Below are 21,234 nucleotides of genomic sequence, written 5' to 3' on the forward strand. Positions count from 1 at the left end.
ATCTCCTTTGTGTGTCCTGAATCATCAGCTGCATAATATGGGCCAAAGAGAGAGAAAAGGACCTCCTTCCCTGTAATCCCTCTAATACACACACACACACACACACACACACACACACACACCTTCATCCTACATATTTTATTGATGCTTTAAAAAAAATGTAGAAGCATTGTGCATTTCCTGGGTCTGCAATCAGGGCTGCGGTACAACCAGATTTTCCCGGACATTAATAGGGTTTCAAAGGTGAAACAGACATCTGGGGAAAACTTCCAAAAGGTGGCGCTTTGTCTGGATCTTAGGCAAGTCAATTGAAAAATTGGGGGGGGGGGTTGGCATTTTTGTTAAAAAAAAAAAAAGCTCCACAATTTCAGTGGTTTCCTTTAAAAAAGCTCGACAATAAGAAAGCCAAGATTCCCAGGAATGTAGATTCTTTGTCAAATTCTCTGTGCTCGCTTTGAACGTCTGAACCTACCCTTTCTGGCCAAAGCTATTTCGCAGGACACAGGCTTGGAGCATGCTTCAGCTCTGATCCCAACGCCCCCTGAGAGTTTTGTTTGGGTGGCAGTAATAATCAGATAAGGGGTGGGCAGCTAATTTGTGTCACTCCAGATGTTGCTGGACTACAACTCCCATCATGCATTGTTGAGGGATTTGAGCTACAGGGCCCTTCCAACTCTATTATCATGATACCATTGCAAAACCTGCCAGACTTGCTAAAATCCTTTCTTCTGCTAAACTATTAAAGGTCTCCTTTTGCATCAAGTCACTGTATCTCTGGATCACTGACTCCAACCAATCTGCCCTTGCCATTTTGGGTTCATCTGACTTTACCCTCTACTACCAATCTACTAGAGGAGTGGGGACCCTATCTCCTTCTTCTTAATGGATTGTCCTATCTCTCGATCACTTACTCCAGCTGACCTGGTCCTGTGGTCTTGGATTCATCTGGCCTCATGCTTTTCAACATCCTTTCAAGTCAAATAGACCAAAGATGCTGGATGGCTATCAATATACTTTTTAAGGTGCAGTATTTTACTTTTGAATTGTGGTGCTGGAGGAGACTCTTGAGAGTCCCATGGACTGCAAGAAGATTAAACTTATCCATTCTCAAAGAAATCAGCCCTGAGTGCTCACTAGAAGGACAGATCCTGAAGTTGAGGCTCCAGTACTTTGGCCACCTCATGAGAAGAGAAGACTCCCTGGAAAGGACCCTGAGGTTGGGAAAGATGGAGGGCACAAGGAGAAGGGGATAACAGAGGACGAGATGGTTGGGCAGTGTTCTCAAAGCTACCAACATGAGTCTGACCAAACTGCAGGAGGCAGTGGAAGACAGGAGTGCCTGGCGTGCTCTCGTCCATGGGGTCACGAAGAGTTGGACACAACTAAACGACTAAACAACAACAATTTTACTTTGCTAGTTAGCAGCTTCCTAGGCAACCAGATATAGGGAATTGATAGGGAGATACAGGATGGGCACCATGTTAGATTGTCCCCATATTGGATGAACTGCTTCTCTTCCCAGCCCACAGATAAGGGGCTACAGCCTCTCCCCGCCCCCGCCCCCTGATATATTTTATCCTGGGGATAGCCGATGGATGGGACAATTTTGAGGACAAAATTCCTGCAGGCATGGAAAAGTTTAAACATTCCCCTCCCCATGTGACCCCAGAAAGGATTTGCAGTGAATCTGGTAGCACAGACTGCATCCACACCACACCTTTAAAGCACGCCCCAAAGGATTCTGGGAACTGCAGTGTGTTAAGGATGTTGGAAATTGTAGCTCTGTGAGGGGTAAACTACAGCTCCCAGGATTTTTTTGGCACGTGTGCTTTAAATGTATAGTATTTACATAGCCTAAGAGTAGTCATAAGCAGTTTATTTTACACTAGTGCTTTAAAGCCATTAAATTAACGGGCGCTAGAACATATGTGGTGAAACTTTTTTAAAAACAGACTGCTCGCCCACCGCCACTTGTAACGGCCGCTGCCGCTTAGAAGTACGTCCACGCGAGCGCGCACCCACCGCATGCCCGCGCACACCCGCCGCTTCAACAGTTGCGCCCGGCCACCCGAAGTCTCTGCGCTCCAAGTCCCAATGGCTGTCCGTGGGGCACATGCGCAGTAGCGCAATCCCACGGACACAGGGACTGGACACAGAGACACTTGCACTTTATTAGTGTAGATAAGAATCTACCTACAGGGAGGTCATAAAAAACCTCAGTGATGGAGGTCTGAGGTTTATTCAAAGCCATCTGAAGTGCCCAGCTTCAAAAGAAAGAATAAGAAAGATTTTCCTCAATATTATTCCTTTCCACTGCTAAATTTGTGCAACACTTAACAGCATCCAACTCTCCTCAGCTCCCATTTGATGCCTCTAGCTATTGGTTTACTTTGAAAGTTGCATGGAACACCATGTCATTTATAGCTTAACCTAAGGATTAACAGCGGGTGGCGCTGTGGGTTAAACCACTGTGCCGCTTGGGCTTGCCAATCGAAAGGTCGGTGGTTCGAATCCCCGTGATGGGGTGAGCTCCTGTTGCTTGGTCCCAGCTCCTACCAACCTAGCAGTTCGAAAGCATGTCACAGTGCAAGTAGATAAATAGGTACCGCTCCAGCGGGAAGGTAAACGGTGTTTCCATGTGCTGCTCTGGTTTCACCAGAAGCAGCTTAGTCATGCTGGCCACATGACCCGCAAAAACCGTCTGCAGAAGCGGACAAACGCCAGATCCCTCGGCCTTTAAAGCAAGATGAGCGCCGCAACCCCAGAGTCGTTCACGACTGGACTTAATTGTCAGGGGTCCCTTTACCTTGACCTTTGAGGAGGATGGATAGTTTGCTCTGGAACGGCAGCAAGTGGAAAGGAAAGGAAGGGTTGTTTGGGAACAAATAGCACGCGGGAATAACGGGGGCTGTGCATGCCATGTACCTTTAAGGCCCATTCAAAGCACACACACAGCAAAAAAAAAATCTGGGAAATGTAGTTTGTTAAGGTTGGGGTAACTGTAATTCCATGAGGGGTAAGCTACCCTTCCTGTGATTCTTTGTGTGTGGGGGGGGGGGTGCTTTAAATGTGCTTTGAAGGTGTGGTGTGTATGCAACCTACAGTAATATTCGATTCTTGATGTATCTCAGAGCCATGGGAGGTGCTATAACCAGTTACATATTCACGAGAGCAACAATACAAGGTGATGCACCTCTGCTAGGGATGGAATAACCTGTCAGTTTTGGTTCTCTCTGTTTCTTGGCTTTTTTCTAATATTAAATTCAGATCTCTACATTGTGCAGCAATTTGCAAAAGAAAAAAAATGTTTAAAAGTCCTCCGCAAAAATTAGTCAGGGTTTTATTGTGAATTTCTCTTAATAAATATCCACACTTTCCCCTAATAGATGCATTTTTAGTGACATTTTTTTGGGTTGGAGAACTGTATCACAAAATTGAGCAAGAATTTCAAAGGATAGCTGTGTTTCAGCTCGTGCATTGTTTCAGAAAGAGTGGATTTAACAGATGCAACTTTAAATGCATACCAAATTGAATTCTTCACCCGTCACTAATATCTATGGGACTTACTTCCAGGTGCAGCATTGCAGCCTTACTTTGGTTCAAAGGACGCGTCAACACCGGATTGCAGCCTACGTTCTCCCAGTGTCAGACATGCATATGGATGTGGTGTCTCTACAAGCAACGACACTACAGTACTTGTACAGGCAAAGCCTTTGGCAATGTTGCTGTTGCCACTTGGAACTAGGAACCCACAACATCTGTAGTGAAGGATGCTAGAGAATTCTGGCAGAAATGACAGCAACAATTGCCAATGTTCACTCATTTGTCACATGTTCGGAACAGTTTGATCCACATTTGCTGCTGCTGTTTTCGGTGTCTAAAACGTGGTGTGGTTAAGAGTGGTGGACTCGTAACCTGGTGAACCGGGTTCGATTCCCCGCTCCTCCACATGCAGCTGTTGGGTGACCTTGGGCTAGTCACACTTCTCTGAAGTCTCTCAGCCCCACTCACCTCACAGAGTGTTTGTTGTGGGGGAAGAAGGGAAAGGAGAATGTTAGCCGCTTTGAGACTCCTTAAGGGGAGTGAAAGGCAGAATATCAAGTTCAAACTCCTCCTCCTCCTCCTCCTCCTCCTCTTCTTCTTCTTCTTCTTCTTCTTCTTCTTCATGATACAGAACGGGTTACCTGCCCCTTATACACACAGACATTTGCACTGCATTTCCTTTGCATTGAAATGAACGGTGTGGAATAATGTGACGCTGACACCGTTAATTATATAATCCGCTACATAAAATTCTGCCACAGCGAGATCAAGAATGTCATTTTGTCAAAAGCCAAACTGCAGTGGAACGGAAACAGCGCTATATGTGACGAATACGGAGTGGACGAAAATGGAAGCCTTCTTACATCCCTAACTGTGTGGCAAAGAAGCGGCAACAAGCAGGCACTGTGTGTGGTGTGGTAGGAGACTCGATGAGCATGGAATGCACATTTTGATCCCCAAAGGCAGACATGTGGAAATGTGCCTTTAGGGAGAAGGTCGCCCATCTAAATTAAACAAATCCCTACCAACGCTACATTTCAGGAAGGCATTTGGGAACTGATTTGCTGTCTTACTGCCACTCCAAAACTCTAAGAGCGAACAGCCCGTTATCCAAACAACTCAGAGAGGACATGGAGCATCAAAACTCAAGTAAGCAAGCCTGCTAGTTCTATAAGGCCCTGCTGATTAATCCCAAACCTGATTAAACAATCAAACTGATCGGTTTGTTTTAGATAAGGAAGAATCTGTTCACTGGGAGATTATGAAAACCTCAAAGATGGAAGTTTGATGTTGTTTCCTCAAAAGCCATCCAAAGGGAAATCTTTTTCCTTAAAATTATTCTTTATCCATTTATCAAAATATGCGACACTCCCATAGAATAAAGAGAATGAAACGGCTGTGCCCAATGTTCTCTCTGACCAGGGCAGGAGCTCTGATGCTCACAGACAAGTGAGTTTTGATGATGCCCCACAGAGAAACCCAACACAGCAGTGGTGCTAGTGGAAACTCATTGCACAACAGATTTGCACAGCAAAGATACCAGCAACACAATGTACTGCTGGTGCAAAACATTTTGTCAGTGGAATGTAGACAACCCAAAGGCCTCTTAAGGACAAACATTTATGGTGGAATAAGCTTTTGTGGATTCAAAATGCAGAATTTTGTGGCTTCAATTCATGGAAACTTATGCCCCCTTAAAGCTCTTACAGCAAAATCCTAAGCGCTACTCAGAAGTAAGTCCTATTACAATCAAGAGGGTGTACTCCCTGTGAGCGACGGAGGAGAGTTTCATTCAGTCCGCATTTTAAAGCAAATTGACCATATTTGCAGCTCTTAGATTTATATGCAAATCGAAATGCAGGTAGCAGTGGCACTGAGCACTGAGAACGCTGTTTTGGTTCCAAAAAAGTGAGTATTGTATAGGGGAAATGCATATTTTAGGGGGGAATGCATAGAAAGGCATTGAATAAAATGCATGCGTTTGGAGGAAACGCATGCAAAATGCATGCTACAAAAAGTGCGTACAAACATTTAAACACAGTTGGTTGGGGTGCAGTTTAATAGATTTGGCTGAGCATGTGTGGAACTGACACAGAGCAGGAGAGGACTGATCCATCCAGCCCAAAACATACTTAGGATTGCACCCTCCATATTGAAAGCTACAGGACTCACTAGGGGCTTAACGACACTTACTTTCTGCCCTGCTCTTTCCAGGAATTGGCCCACATTTTAATGGTTCATGTCCAAGCACCCTTCCCCACCCCAACCCCCTCAGGAGCTTCCCCTTGAAAACCCACTCTTCAAAGCTGAATCAGAACAAAAAGCAGATTGGGCTTCCTGCGGATTGCCATTTGCTCTGATTCAAATTTAAAGAGTGGGTTTCTGCAGGGAAAGCTCCGAAGCAAAAACAAAAAGGGGCGGGGTGCTTGGATAAAGAGCTTTAAAGTGCGGACCATGCCTGGGAAGCATAGAGGAAAGGTAAGTGTGGATCGCCCTAGGTTGCAATGGGTTCTTGCTGTCACGAATAGACACCGAGGAATACTTGCTGAATTCTAGCCCAGGACTCTGAGCTAAAGGAGGTGAGTAGTGCCTGCACCAGAGAAGAACACCATCACTTACCCCAGGCAATGTCTTCTGCTCATGCAGGGCACTCTGGGCTTTGAGGGCTGAATCCCGGGCACAGTATGTAAGGAAGGCACAGCCTGGAGAGAAGAAGGGAAGGGAACGTGTTATTGCATAAAGTCATGTGTGAGTACAGTCACGCTCAGCAAGGGACGGCTTTGCCCAGTCCACACCTTCATTTGCAGTGGAAAGAGAAAGGCAAAGCTTCTACAGCACAACTGGAATACCGCCTGCGATGTCCCTTGCTCTGCAAAGCAGCTGGATACTGCCTTTCCAGGGAAGCTGAGCCTAGCCTCAAAGAGATGAGCGGAATTCAGCAGCAGGTCAGTCCGCAGCCCAGCGGGGATTTGATTTAAGGCAATTCGTATGGATTAGCAGGGCCTGGTTAATTGGAATCGGCAGGCAGAGGCAAACACACTGGGATTAGTGCAAAAGCCCTCCAGATTAGCACATCAGATCTTCATCCTGCCATACCAGCAGCTATAGGGGTAGCTTTCTTTTGTTGCTGTGGTTGGAGGAGCATATTATGTGAGTGTCTACAGGAAGGGTGGAGGACCTCCAGTGACCGGGGCCAAATGCTTCCACCCATACCTCTTTACCTGGCTCTTTAGACTTTCCCCAGGCCACATCCCTCAGCAGATGGTTCCACAATTTCATCAAGTGGTTTTTGGCTGGCTGGAATTATTTGTATTTGAATTATGATAACACACATAGCTCAGTGTACCTCAGTGGCAGGGTATCTGCCTTACACACAGAAGGTCCCTGGCTCAATCCCCAGCATCTTTAGTTAAGCCAGGGGAAGGTCTTCTATCTCAAATGCTAGAAAGCCATTGCCAGTCAAGGTAGACAATGGTAAACGAGATGGACCAATGGTCTAACTCAGTATAAGGCAGCTTCTTCTGTTTTTGCTAAATATAATCTTGGGTGGCAGGAAGCTGCAGGCTGGGTGAGCATTTGTCACCTGCGCATCCCTTTTGCTCCTTAAACTGGAACACACAACACACACAAGCAGGTATGGATTCTGAACACCACCTTCCCACATGTGAACATGCCCATTTGCTGAGATCACCAGCCAGGGTGCTATGTCGTTTGCCTTCACCCCCAGAAATAGTGGGTGGCCAACAGAGGGCAGGTCCTTTTCTTTGGCGAGACCTTGAATATGGCATACCCTCCCCAAATGCATTTGGCAGCACCTACTCTGCTATTTTCTTTAAGCTGTACATGAAATCTGTCCTGCCTTCCTGAGCTTTCAACGGGATACAATATGGAATTGCTTGATTATTGCTAATAGCTGTCTGTCAAGCTTGTTGTCACATGTTGTGTCCTTGTGCTTATGGCTTGCTTTTGATATTTGTCCTGTCTTGATGCTCAAGCTATGAACACTCATCCATAAACTCCTCCGAAGACCAATTGATGGAACGTTGGGGGCAGAAATCCATTGATTAAATAAAAATTCTCTCAGTGATGGTTTCAGTCACATTTACGCATAGAATTAAAGAGTTGGAAGGTACCACGAGGGCCATTTAGTCCAACCCTCTGCAAGAAAGTACATACTGTCTCTCATGCTCTCAAAGATGTGTCTGCATCCCTGTGTAACTATTGAGAGCTACATTTCCTCACATCTTTGCTAATAATAGTTATCATTATCATTACTACCACCTTACATTTGTATAACACTTTAAAGAGTTCAAAGCCATTTACATGCATTCTCTAGTTGTTGTTGTTGTTGTTGTTGTTACTATTATTATTAGTACCCTGCCCATTTGACTGGTCCCCCAAGCCACTCTGGGTGGCTTCCAACAAATATTAAAATACATTAAAATGTCACAGATTAAAAACTTCCCTAAACAGGGCTGCCTTCAGGTATTTTCTGAATGTCAAGTAGTTGCTTATCTCTTTGACCTCTGATGGAAGGGTGTTCCACAGGGAGGGTACTACTACCAAGAAGGCCCTCTGCCTGGTTCCCTGTAGCTTTGCTTCTCGCAGTGAGGGAACCACCAGAAGGCCCTCGGCATTGGATCTCAGTGTCCAGGCTGAACGATAATAATAATAAGACAACCCAGTAATGCAAGGATGGCCAATCTGGTACCCTCCAGATCCTGTTAAACTACAGTTCCCATAATCCCTGGCTATTGGCTGTCAAAGAGCTGCCAAGCATGCCCAGGTCAAGCACAGGAGGCCCAGCACGCAATTAGCTTTTTATTAACACAAAATAAAAACACAGTAGAGTCCTCTGGTTCACCTTAATTGAGCTGAGACGTGGCTGAAACTGAACAATAGCCCCTATCCCACCTCTCACTATGGATCCCTCCCAAGCAGATGAAGGCTGAGTCAAGGGCATGAACTCCTTCTCTGGGCCTAACTCTCCTCAAGCGGGGTGTCCAAGGGGAAGGAGAGCCTGCAGGATTGGGACTGCCCTGCTGCTGAGTAGCCGGGGCAACCTCTGACTCCTCTCTGTCTGAGTTTGCACTCACACTGTGACTCTCAGCCTCTAACCCTGTGCTGAAAGGCTCTCCTCCTTCTGATCCCCTTGATCAGTCAACCCCTCTGCTTCTAACACCTCACAGCTCTTCCCTTCACCAGACTGCTCTTCAGTGTCCCACAACCACAATCCAGGATCTAAGTTGCCGTCTTCTGTGTCCTCCCTCGGGTGCTCTTGGGCAGGCAGCTCCCAGCACTCTTCTTCATCCGGCCAGCCCCTGACACATGCTGGCTGGGGCTGATGGGAGTTGGAATCCAACAACATCCGGAGAGCCACTACCTCCCCATCCCTGTGACGGGGCCTATAGAAATAGGAATGGGAATACAGGAAGCTGCATTCTACTGATACAGACCCCTGGTTCATCTAGCTCAGTTTTGCTACACTAATTTGCTACACTCTCCATGTAGAGAGTCTCTCCCAGCTCTGCCTTAAGATGCTAGGACTGAACTTGGGGCCTTCTGCATGCAAAGCAGGTGCTCTACCACTGAGCCATGGCCCTTCCCCCCTCCAAAAGCAAGGATGGCTGAAATAGTGCCCTCCAGATGCCATTAGTAGCCAACTTCCACCATCCCTGACCACTGGCCATGCTGGCTGGAGCTGATGGAATTTGGAGTCCAACATCTGAAGGGTCTCACCCTTGGTATTGGGCTTTTGGCTATAAAGATCCACACTGGCACTTTGAATTCAACCTGGAAACGAAATGAGAACAAGTGAAGGTCTTTTAGAAGTGATTCTCCACGTTCCACATGGCTAGCTGCAGGCAACAAATGAGCTGCCACTTTCTGGAACAGTTCAAGTAGTCATTCAGAGACCTAGTTGCCTCACCTGGCTAGGGAAAAAAAGGAGAAATAGAGCTGAGCATCATTAGCATATGAGGGGCACTTCGTGGCCAATCTCAGCATTACTTTTTACCACCATAAAGCCATGGAACGAGCACAGAACCCCATGGAATAATTCTCATGGGGAAAGCAAGAAGCCATCCCCCCATTCTGACACCACTCAGTGAGAGAAGCTTCTCGGCATTCCTGCTCACCAACATCAATCCACAGAGCTGATCCAAAAGGATACTGTCATCTGGGCTGAACCTCACCTTGAGTGTTTTTGCCTGGCTGGAATGTGTCCTTGAGCTGTGATAATGCCTCTTGGACCGCTGCCTGGATGAAGGATAGAGAGGGGTGGAGACTAGCCTACGGGGCAAAGGAAGAATTCTCATTTGCCGCTCTGGTCATTCCCACAACCAGCAGGCAGCCCCTGTAATAAGACAGCTACCCCAACCAGTCTGGAAGCCATCTGGGTTCATCAGCCTTCAAGGACAGACCACCCTAACTTGCCCAGAACTCCTTAGGGGTCAAGGGGTAAGCGAAATCCCAAAGTCCAGCCTTGATCACCCACTGCAAAAGGAGTTGACAGGTGTCCAACATACTCGAATGGACAAGTTCAGCACTCACTGCCTATGATACTCTCTGATCTATGTTTTGCAGATTAAGTTGCTCAGATTCGAAAGGAGATAGACTCCACCATGGGAGCAGGGCCGGGGCAGGAGAGTGCTAGAGCCCTGTCTAGTCATGTTACATGGGATCAATTCCTATCTGTTACCTCCGAGGATGTGGACAGACTGCTTGGACGAGTGAAACCGACCACCTGTCTCCTTGATCCTTGCCCATCCTGGCTAATAACAGCGAGCTGGGAAGGGCTGGGCGATGGGCTCCGCGGGGTAGTGAATGCTTCCCTCTGTGAGGGAGCCTTCCCAGACCCGCTGAAAGAGGCAGTCATTCAACAGCTTCTTAAAAAAAAAAAAAAAAACATCTTTAGACCCGGCCAATATGGCCAACTATCTCCCAATCTCAAATCTACCATTCTTGTGCAAGTTGATTGAGCGAGTGGTTGCTGAACAACTCCAAGCACGCTGGAGAATGTGGACCATTTGGATCCCTTCCAATCAGAATTCAGGCCTCATCATGGGACTGAAGCTGCCTTGGTCATGCTGGTTGATGATCTCCAGCGGGCTAGGGACAAAGGTGAGTGCTGTTTCCTAGTTCTGCTGGATCTCTCAGCGGCTTTTGACACCACTGACCATAACATCCTTCTGGAACATCTAGAGGGGCTGGGAGCTGGGGGCACTGCTATACAGTGGTTCTGCTCATTTCTCCAGGGCCATGTCCAGAAAGCGGTGGTGGGGGATGAGTGTCCAGACCCCTGGGCTCTCACTTGTGGGGTGATTCAGGGTTCCGTCCTCAAACCATGCTTTTTTAATATCTATATGAAGCCGCTGGGAGATGATCGGGGGGTTGGGATAGGTGATCATCAGTATGCAGATGACACCCAGCTCTACCTCTCTTTCAAATCAGAACCAATGAAGGCAGTGAATGTCCTGTGTGAGTGCCTGGAGGCGGTTGGAGGATGGATGGTGGCTAACAGATTGAGGTTGAATCCTGACAAGACAGAAGTACTGTTTGGGGGGGACAGGGGGCGGGTGGGTGTGGGGGACTCCCTGGTGCTGAATGGGGTAACTGTGCCCCTGAAGGACCAGGTGCGCAGCCTGGGGGTCATTTTGGACTCACAGCTGTCCATGGAGGTGCAGGTCAATTCTGTGTCCAGGGGGCTGTCTACCAGCTCCATCTGGTACGCAGGCTGAGACCCTACCTGACTGCAGATTGTCTCTCCAGAGTGGTGCATGCTCTAGTTATCTCCCGCTTGGACTACTGCAATACGCTCTACGTGGGGCTACCTTTGAAGGTGTCCCGGAAACTGTAATTAATCCAGAATGCGGCAGCTAGACTAGTGACTGGGAGCGGCCGCCGAGACCACATAACACCGGTTGTGAGATATCTACATTGGCTCCCAGTACGTTTCTGAGCACAATTCAAAGTGTTGGTGCTGACCTTTAAAACCCTAAACAGCCTCGGTCCTGTATACCTGAAGGAGCGTCTACACCCCCTCGTTCAGCCCCGACACTGAGATCCAGCGATGAGGGCCTTCTGCCGGTTCCCTCATTGTGAGAAGTGAGGTTACAGGGAACCAGACAGAGGGCCTTCTCAGTAGTGGCGCCCGCCCTGTGGAATGCCCTTCCATCAGATGTCAAGGAAATAAGCAGCTATCCTATTTTTAAAAGACATCTGGAGGCAGCCCTGTTTAGGGAAGTTTTTAATATTTAATGCTGTATTGTTTTTAACACTCGATTGGGAGCCGCCCAGAGTGGCTGTGGAAATTCAGCCAGATGGGCAGGGTACAAATAAATTATTATTATTATTATCATTATTATTATTATTATTATTATTATTATTATTATTATTAGGTTGCACCCAGTGTTAATCAAACTCAGAGTAGACCCACTGAAATTAATGGGACTGACTAACTTAGTTGGTTGTAGACAACTCACTATTTATTAGTTTACTCATCCATCCTTCACCATGAGGTTCCAACAATTTAAAAGTGAAAATATTAAAACCAATTCAAACAAATTTAATACATTTTACTTGTCCCCCCCCCCACACTGAAAACAAGCACTGATGATGCTATTTGGGAGTAAAGGTCACAACTTTCTGTTTAAGGACCTGCAACAGGGGTGCCAACTTGAATAAATATGGGGGGGGCTGGTAAGCCCCAGACCTGCAAAAGCAATCACAAGACGTGGTCATGCACACCATTTGAATGACAATGCTCATCAACTTGGGGGGGGGGGCTGGCCCCCTCGAATTTTTCATGGGGAGTGTGCTGAAGGGAGCTTGGCCCTTAGGAATTGGCTCCTATGACCTGCAAGGAGAAAAGCAGTGTTGGCCAGCTACTTTGCCAAAGACTGCATAGAGGAACTCACCTGGGCAATACCACTTACATTGCATGTCAAGAAGAACATGCTGGGGGAAATCTCTCCCCCAAGCCCTGCACTGTTCAGCATGCAGAAGGAGGAACAGGAGGAAGGGAAATATTCCCCTTTAACCAGGCTTTTGGCTAACTAACATCCCATATAATTTAAAATGCGTTTGTGGGAGGGCTGGGGGGTTATTGCATTTTTATGCTCTGAACCGGCCTGAGATCTACGGATGAAGGGAGGAATAATAATAATAATAATAATAATAATAATAATAATAATAATGACTTGAAAATGAAATCTTAACCTTATACATCTCCAGAGCCCACCCACCCACCATACAGCATAATGAAACAACTTGCATCACACACCACAACTGGTGGACAGCAACTGATGAAAGTGGGAACTGGTGTCTGAATGGTCCTGCAGGACTTTATAAAGTGATGTCTCTTAACAAGCCACCTTCTGGGCTCTGCTCCCAGCAGTGAAATGACTTGGGCCCAGCAATGTAGGTCACACACCCCAATCTGCATGGTGGCAAGATAACTTTCTTTTTTTAAGTGTTGCATGCGCCTAAGTATGTACAGGCGAATTGATCAAGTAATATAAGGAGAAATTCTAGAAATGCATATGGAAATGAACTAGCACACTCTTTACTTCAATAGGCCAGGCAGGGCATGGGCCGCCCCCAGGGTCCCCTTTCAAGGCTTTGCCGCTGATCTTCCTGCCATTGCTAGAGTTTGGCTTGCAAACCAGCCTCTGGCGTTTGGCAGCAAAGGGGGCTGGGAACAGCATCAGCCACTGCCTGCAAATTCACTTTCCTTTCCCTTAAGGCAGTGGTAGGAATTTGGCCCAGAGGCAGAGGGGTGATGAGAGAGGAGAAGGATGGGGCCAGTTGGGAGCATCTTGCAGGATGGTTCCCCACCCCTCAAAACAAAACAAAAACATGGAGCTAGCACTTGAGATGGACAAATGTGGAATTTTTTTGTTGCTCTCAGTTTCTCATTTTTACAATCTTCAGTTCTCCACATTTCCCACCAGTTTGTGATTTTAAAAAAGAAATCTTTTTTTTTTTTTTAAGAAAAGCTTCTCATGAAAAATCATTAGCATTTTGGTACAAGTTTCTCCTAAAATGCACATGCAATTTTGCCTAACATTTTGCAAAGCAGTTTTAACTAATATCATGCATTTTTTTGTATGTTGTTTTCACTAAAATATGCATTAACATGCATGTTTTACACTAGTAAATTTATTTTTGTACGTGTTACTTAGGTGGAAAACTGCACTGCAAAATTAGACGCGAGAGTTTCAAGGGACGGCTGTGTTTCAGCTTACATATTGTTTCAGGAAAAGTGTGAATTAAATGCAAACTGAATCAAATTTCTCTTCCATCCACAGCCGGCATGGAACTATCGTTTGTCCTAATCTCTCCTCAGTTGAATCAGAGGTGTCTACTAGCACCTTACACTGTGAGTAGTCCTGTGGAATTTTCATGGGACTGCTGAGGTGTCTGTGTGTGTTACACTCCTAAATGCTCTCCCTCCTTAGCACACACTGCGGGCTGTGAATCAAAAGGCTTGGAGGGGGAAGACTGCTCAACACTGACTCACCCTCATGAGCTCTTACTCCCAGGAGGAGCTCGATTAAAGGTTTGCAAGTCCGCATTGCCACGAATATAAGGTTTGCACACATTTTGCTTTGCTTTCTTGCCCATACTATTCATGGCACGGCTTTGCAAAGCTGCTATGGAAATGTGGCGGTCCAGGCAGAAACTCTAGCTGCCCCTCTTGTTGATGGAAACAATTCCAAGCGTGGGTACTTTGCTAGCTTTTTTGTAATACAGGAGCAACAACAATTCTGCTCGGTTTGCAGCATACGATCCACATTATTAGGTGTTTTTTTTCTTTTGTTTTGTTTTTAATAATAGATCCTATATAAATCTCCCTAAAACGATATTAAAACAGCAGCAAAACAGTTTCCCTTCAAAAATGTAAATATTTAATGAACAAAATTTGACATTGATGCATTTTTAATATTGGCACAATTAAATCTGCCAGATGATTAAGTATTAATAACTCTTAATAAGTGCAACCATCTCGCCTTCAAATAGAAGCAATTCAAGAGCGAGAGGAAGCAAGCCTTGTAGTCAGGAGAATGCAGACTGACCGATCAGCAGGCAGACAGTTGCTCCTGGCTGAAGCAGTCTTGCTTCATTCAAAACAATCCTCAAAACTTACATTCCACTGACTTGCCTTTGTGAACAAAAGAGTCACAAAAGACGCATATCTGGACAGAGGAGCAGAGTTAATGAGGACCTTAATTAGATGAAGGATGGCATTTAATTGTGTTGATCAGTCTATGTATTTAAAATGAGAGGGGAGTTTTAATTTTCTTTCTGGCGTGCACAGTTTCAAATATGTAGGGCAGGGCTGAGGAGGTTAAAAAAGAAAATAATTCACGCAGTTTGAAGTATAGACTTCAGTATAGGTATAAATGGAACTGGGAGAGGACACACAACTGCTATCCTTCGATAGGGTACTGGATTAGAGAGTGTCGGAAGAGTGAAGCAGCAATGCAAAAAGTGTTGGAGACTTTTCAACATGCTAATGTATAAAGAATATTGGTGCACCTGACAATTTTCACAAGTGACCTCCCATCATATTTAAGTCAAATTTCATGTCGCTTCCTAGAGAAACTCTCGTATCCAATCCAGATTCCTCCATCAATCACAAGGCCTGATATTTGAAATGTGATAGTCATATTTATTTATTGTGACGACAAAGACCCTCCTGTTCCATTGCTGTTAAGCAGCAGAGATAAACTGGCCTGACTACTGGGTTGCTTGCTTTGGGGTGAGGGGGGGGGAGAGAAAAGCTCTCTCCAAATGTTAATATTATTTCAGTCTTTCATTGCCCTAACCTGCATCCCTGCCTGCTTCCATCATCTTGTCTATATATCTGAACTGAAGGCCTGCAGTTTTTAAAGGTCATTTCCAAGAATCTACCTAGGAGATGTTAGAAATTAAGATATAATCTGCTTGTGGACTACATATTGCATTCTCCTTTTTCTGCAGCACAGGAAAAAAAACGATCCATTACTAGGCTGTTGCTTTCCATTCAGAAGGGATACATTTCAAAATAGGCAGCCTGGGGAAAGTTGCAAAAGCAGGGAGGTTTGTGTGTGTGTGTGTTGTTTTGTTGTTAAGAGAATGGTATGCCCTGGTACAAGATATGATCTAAAATCCCAACTCTAGCCTGCATTGAAACTTAACAATTTATTTAACACCACTCACTAGAAGGCAACAGACCTGAAGAGCTGGAAACTGTATTTCACAGGGAACCAATAGCCCTAAATATGACTACTTGAAGGCAATGAATTCAGTCAGTGTGCCTTAGATATGTGGGGTGTCACCACTTTAGGGTAAAATCCAATCCACAATTATTGGGAGTGAGTCCTATGCATGCTTCCTCAGAAGTTAAGTGCCACTTAATAGGGCTTACTCACAGGTAAGTGCGTATGGGATGTCAGATTTAATTGCATGCAGCCTCGGGGAATAATATCAAAAGAAATGTTAGGCATACACACGACACAGTGTTATCTCAGTACTTAAAGAACAAGAGAGAGCCTTCAACTATTAGGTTCTAAAAAGTTGACTAAACGTAGCGTAGAACAACCTACCATATGAAAAAAAATGTGAAGTGGAAACATCTATCCAGATGCAAACTTGCTTCCTCTGTGAATTCACTCATTCATTTCTTGCCTGCCCCATATGTGCAACTGTTACTGGAACTCACCAACAGGTGTGTGTGTGTGTGTGTGTGTGTGTGTAATGTGTGTGTATATACACACATATATATTTGTGTGGACATACATTACATTTTCTTCTATCTACATGGCTGTCAACTTCTATCCTTAAAGTTAAATTAACATCAAGATACTGAGCCTATAATAATCTTACGATTTATTACACATGCGATGTTTTATGAGCACTTTTTAGCATCTTGATCATTTTCTAACTTTGAAGCCACAAAGAATTGTACTCCTTGGGCCCGGCACGTCAGTATGGGGTATGAAATACAATAGCACAAAACACCCTCTTGGTTGTATTTAACTAAGCCCTACTCAGAGTAGGCCATTGAAATTTACGCACCTAAGTTGCCTGTGTCCATTAAGTTCAATGGGTCTACTCTGAGTTGGAGTAACATTGAATAATACGTCTTGGCTAATAAAATATAGATCTGTGAAGGATATATGAGGTTGTCATTTATGTTGCCAGTAACAATGAATATTATAAGGCCAGGATCTTGATGTTAATTCTGCATGTTTCAGGTAACTAGGCAGTTAGGTTAAAGATTCACCATACAGACATTGATTCTGTGAGCCAAGATGGAATCTCCATACAGTTTCTTACACTACACCACAGATCTTTGGCTCAACTGTCCAGTTACCAGCAACTGGTAAAATTGATATCAAGGTGCCTGCCCTATAATATTCCTTGTTACTAGCAACATAGGCACTGTCACCCCATTGTTACTCACGCACCTACACACACTTTTCATCCAGTTCAACTTTGCACACCAACTAACTCAGCAAAGGGTTAAGGAAACAGGGAGCTCCTTTATAGGTATGCTAACTCCTCTAGATCCAGCCATGGGCTGAGACCTATTTCCTATTCCAGGGGTGGGGAAACCAGTGGCCCTCCAGATGTTATTGGACTCCAGCTCCCATCATCCCATCATATATAAATTCAATAAATAATAATAATCCCTGACCATTGCCCATGCCGGATGGGACTGCTGGGAGTTGGAGTCCAGCAACATCTGGAGAACCACCAGTCGTGGTCCGTCCCCCTCCCGGTCTAATGAGTGCTTATGTGCCATCTGCCAGCTTTCCTTGGCTTTCCCCTTCCCTTGTATGTAACATAAGTTTGCAGAGAGCTGGGGCCTCTTTCAGCCGTATCCTCCCCCCACCATAGCACCATTCAGAAGATGTCTGTTTCCTGTCTCTGTTTACAAATCTCCCTCCACTGTCTCCACCTCCCACACTTACTCTCTCACACTGTGACACACATCTCTCTGCCTTACACTCTCCTGCATGCAGACACGCACATGCACACTTACTTTTTTTCCACCCAGCCCAACTTTTCACATGCTGTGTGATCCAATGCATGCTAAGTCAGGAAAAAAGCCTCCCCCCACCCCACCCCGCCTGCGCTCAAAGGGGCTTGCTCCCAGCAACGGGCACTTAGTACTGTAGCCACAATAACTTAAAATGAGAAGAACAAAGTAGCAGAGAGGGGCCATTGCCAGAAGTCCTAATCTCCTCCTGGTGCAAAATATGATCTTTTTTATGGGGGGGAGGGAGGGAGTGTCTATGTTTGTCTTCCTTTTCCTCCTGCACATGCGTGCACATCCTTCCACTGATCTCTCTCTCATCCAGTCATTACACGTGACCCAACTTTATACACATTACGTGTGTGTGTGTGCATGTTCAGAGAGGGGGGAGATGGCACTGGGAAAGGGGGGAACGCTTCCCTCTCTCTTAGAGGATGTGTAATTCCCTCCTTGTTTACGGATCCCCACCCCCCAACACACACACACACACTGCAAATCCTATATCCACTCTTACACATGGGAGCAAGTCCTACCGAGCCTTGTGGGACTGATTCTGCACAGAGGGGCATGCTTCATTCACTTACTCCTCTCCGCGCGCCCCCCACCCGCCCTCAGCCTTACACACACAACGCGGCCGCGGCGGCAAGCGTCTCCTCTCCATCCCTTTGTTGGCCCTTTCGCCTGGCCGGGAGGGGGGGGGCAGGCGTGGTGGGAGTAGCCGAGGCGGCATCGGCAGCGGGAGGAGGAGAAAGGGATCCACCAGGCGCGAGGCAGGAGGAGAGGGCGGCGCGCGGCGGGGCTCCGTACCTTTGTGCATGCCGGTGAAGCGGTCCTTGAGCACGGTGAGCTCGTAGATCTTGCCGAACTCCTCGAAGAGCGGCTTGAGGTCGCTCTCCTCCAGGTTGCGCGGGATCTGCCCGATGAACAGCTTGATGGCATCGTGGTCCTTCATGGCGATGGTGCCCCCCGGGCCGTGCGTCGGCGTCGTCAGCCCGTTCATCCTCCCGGAGCTGTTCGTGGTGCTGAAGGCAGCGCTCTCCGCCTGCGGCGGCGGAGGCGGAGGAGGAGGCGGCGGCGGCGGGGGCGGGGGCCCGGGGGGAGGTTGTTGCTGCGCTAGCCCGTTGGCCAGAGTAGCCATGATGTTCCCAGCCGGCTCTGCCCCGCCCCGGCCGCCCCGCCCCGGCTCCTGCCTGCTTGCGCCGCGCGGGAGCAGGGGGAGGGGGGGCTGCCCAGCCCGAGCTCCCCCTCTCCGTGCTCAGCCCAGATCTCGCCCTCCACCCCCCCCTTCCCGCCCTCCTCCTCCTCCGTCGACGCTTCCCTTCTCCTCCCTTCGCCTGGCTTGGCTTGGCTTGGGCTTCGCCTCGCTTTGCGCGCACGCCCTCCCTCCTCCCTCCCTCCCTCCCTCGGCGGCTGCCACTGGGCCGGATGACGTCAGCTGACTGGCCCCCGAACTACTCGCATAAGATTAGCATAGCGGAGCGTGGGGGGGGAGAGCCGCAGCCAATCAGGGCGCGAGGGAGGGGAGAGGGGCGGGGCTGGCCAGGCAGGCAGGCAGACGAGGGCTGGGAGGAAGGGAGACAGAGAAGAAAGTCAGGAGGAGAGGGAGCCCCCACGGAGCCCGGAGCTCGCAGAAGGGGGTGGGGGAGAGGGGCCGCCTCCCGCTATAGGGGAGGGAAAGGAGGGTTGCTAAGGAAGCCAGGCCCCTCCTCAAGTTGCGAGGTGTGTGGCTGCGGGTGGGGTGGGGGTGCTTTTAAGGACCACTTGCAGTTGGGCTAAGCGAGCACGGTACAATTCCAAGCAGGGGTTCTGCCCCCGGTAATAATAATAATAATAATAATAATAATAATAATAATAATTATTATTATTATTATTATTATTATTATTATTTTAAAAAAAATTCCTTCCAGTAGCACCTTAGAGACCAACTAAGTTTGTTATTGGTATGAGCTTTTGTGTGCATGAACACAAGAACAAACCAAGAACAAACTTAGTTGGTCTCTAAAGTGCTACTGGAAGGAATTTTTTTGTTTGTTTGTTTCTACCAGGACAGACCAACATGGCTACCTACCTGTAACTATTATTATTATTATTAATATTAATATATGTCATAAATTTTACACACAGCTTGATTGGAAAAAAACACAAACAACAACCTTTGAAGCAGTTTGCAAAAAAATGTAAAACAAGGAAATAAGAATTCGCAACCCTGCGTGCAAAAGAAAGTCCTTAACTTTCAAAGCACCTGGGTACACATGCCTAAACAGCTGAAACTAGTACAGTGAAGGTGCCTGCTTGATCTCAGTAGCCAGGGAGTTCCAAAGTGCAGGTGTGGCCACACTAAAGGACTGAATACTGACAAACGCAGAATGGGTATTATGTGGCCCTGTAGTAGTGCCAACCCCACTCAAAGCAGTCAAATGATTTTTTTTTCGGTGCACAAACTCAACCTGGGAAATGAGCATGTACAGAGTGCATCCCACCACCTTGGGATGATGCTTCATGGCTGTGCAGATGGAGATGAGGTGTGCATGTGTGTAGAAGCAAGTGCAAAGTACAAATAGACATTTCATGGCCCCACCCACTTTTGCCACTGGCCCGGCCCATCTCTGGTCCCTAGGAAGCTGCCCCTGAACTCAAAGAGGTTCCCTAGGCCAGTGTTTTTCAACCTTTTTTGGGCAAAGGCACACTTGTTTCATGAAAAAAATCACGAGGCACACCACCATTAGAAAATGTTAAAAAAATTAACTCTGTGCCTATATTGACTATATATAAAGTAATTTTTCAATTTTTCCCACGGCACACCAGGCAACATCTCGCAGCACACTAGTGTGCCACGGAACAGTGGTTGAAAAACACTGCCCTAGGCCTGCTCTAACTTGTGGAAGTGGAAAGCCTCCTTGTGGAGCTGCCCCTCACTATTTAGGAGCAGATCAGGGCATTCATCCCCCATTCTGTCCTGTTCACGTGTAGGTCTTATGCACAAGGAAAATGTCCACATACACCTACAGTAAAGCACCCCCACCACACACACACACACACACACACACAAAAGACAATCAATACTAGATAGTTAAAAGAAACAGGGAGGGACTTATCTTGTTGTTACTATGTAGTGATGCCTGTATAATAAAGAGAATGTTGATTCTGCGTCTTTCCATCCATCATCTGCATGAAATACTCCTTGAGAGCTCGCCTAATCAAGTTGCTCCCCATGAAAAGCATTTTCCTGTCAGTGGATGAGATGTTGTGAGAGCTGGAAATGTTGAAGAAAGTGGAAACCAAGATTGATGGGGAGGCTGGAGCATCACGACTGCAGAATGTGTGGTGTTCCCGAGGTTGCTGGACTACAATTCCCATAATCCCTGGCTGCCTGGGACTGGTGGAGTCCAACATCTGGAGTGCCACAGATTCCCCACCACAAGCCTGCATCTTTGGGGCTTTTTAGTGTAGAAAATGTGGACATGATTTGGCTATGCGAGAGAAATTCAGTTTGGTTAACATTCAAAGGCAAACCTACCTAATTCACTCATCCTGAACCAAAACACAGCCGTCCTTTGACATTCACATTTTTTCTGAATTCTACAGTTCTCCAGGCAAATAAAATGTACAAAAATGCACCTAGTAAGGTAAAGCATGCAGAAATATGGCTATATTAGTGAAAACAG

General features: G+C 46.6%; 1 protein-coding gene across 7 annotated transcripts in view; it reads right to left on the bottom strand.

Moving 5' to 3' along the window:
• CELF6 (CUGBP Elav-like family member 6) overlaps window positions 1-18,738 on the bottom strand; it is a 190,518-nt gene extending 171,780 nt beyond the window's left edge. For 3 of the 7 annotated variants that reach the window (XR_004427740.1, XM_033167006.1, XM_033167007.1), the window contains exons 1-2: window positions 18,377-18,737; window positions 6,163-6,245 (exon numbers count right to left, since the gene is read on the bottom strand). Coding sequence is in view for 6 of the 7 variants with exons in the window: in XM_033167006.1 (XP_033022897.1) it covers window positions 6,163-6,245; window positions 18,377-18,707 (414 nt within the window). In the remaining variant the exon portion in view is untranslated. Of the gene's footprint in view, window positions 1-6,162; window positions 6,246-18,376 lie in introns of all 7 variants that reach the window. The other 4 variants (XM_033167010.1, XM_033167009.1, XM_033167004.1 and 1 more) reach the window with 3 other exon arrangements.
• Between the last annotated feature and the right edge of the window lie 2,496 nt (window positions 18,739-21,234).

Source organism: Lacerta agilis, chromosome 13 (genome assembly GCF_009819535.1).
Source record: "Lacerta agilis isolate rLacAgi1 chromosome 13, rLacAgi1.pri, whole genome shotgun sequence".
In the NCBI taxonomy this organism is placed as follows: Eukaryota; Metazoa; Chordata; class Lepidosauria; order Squamata; family Lacertidae; genus Lacerta; species Lacerta agilis.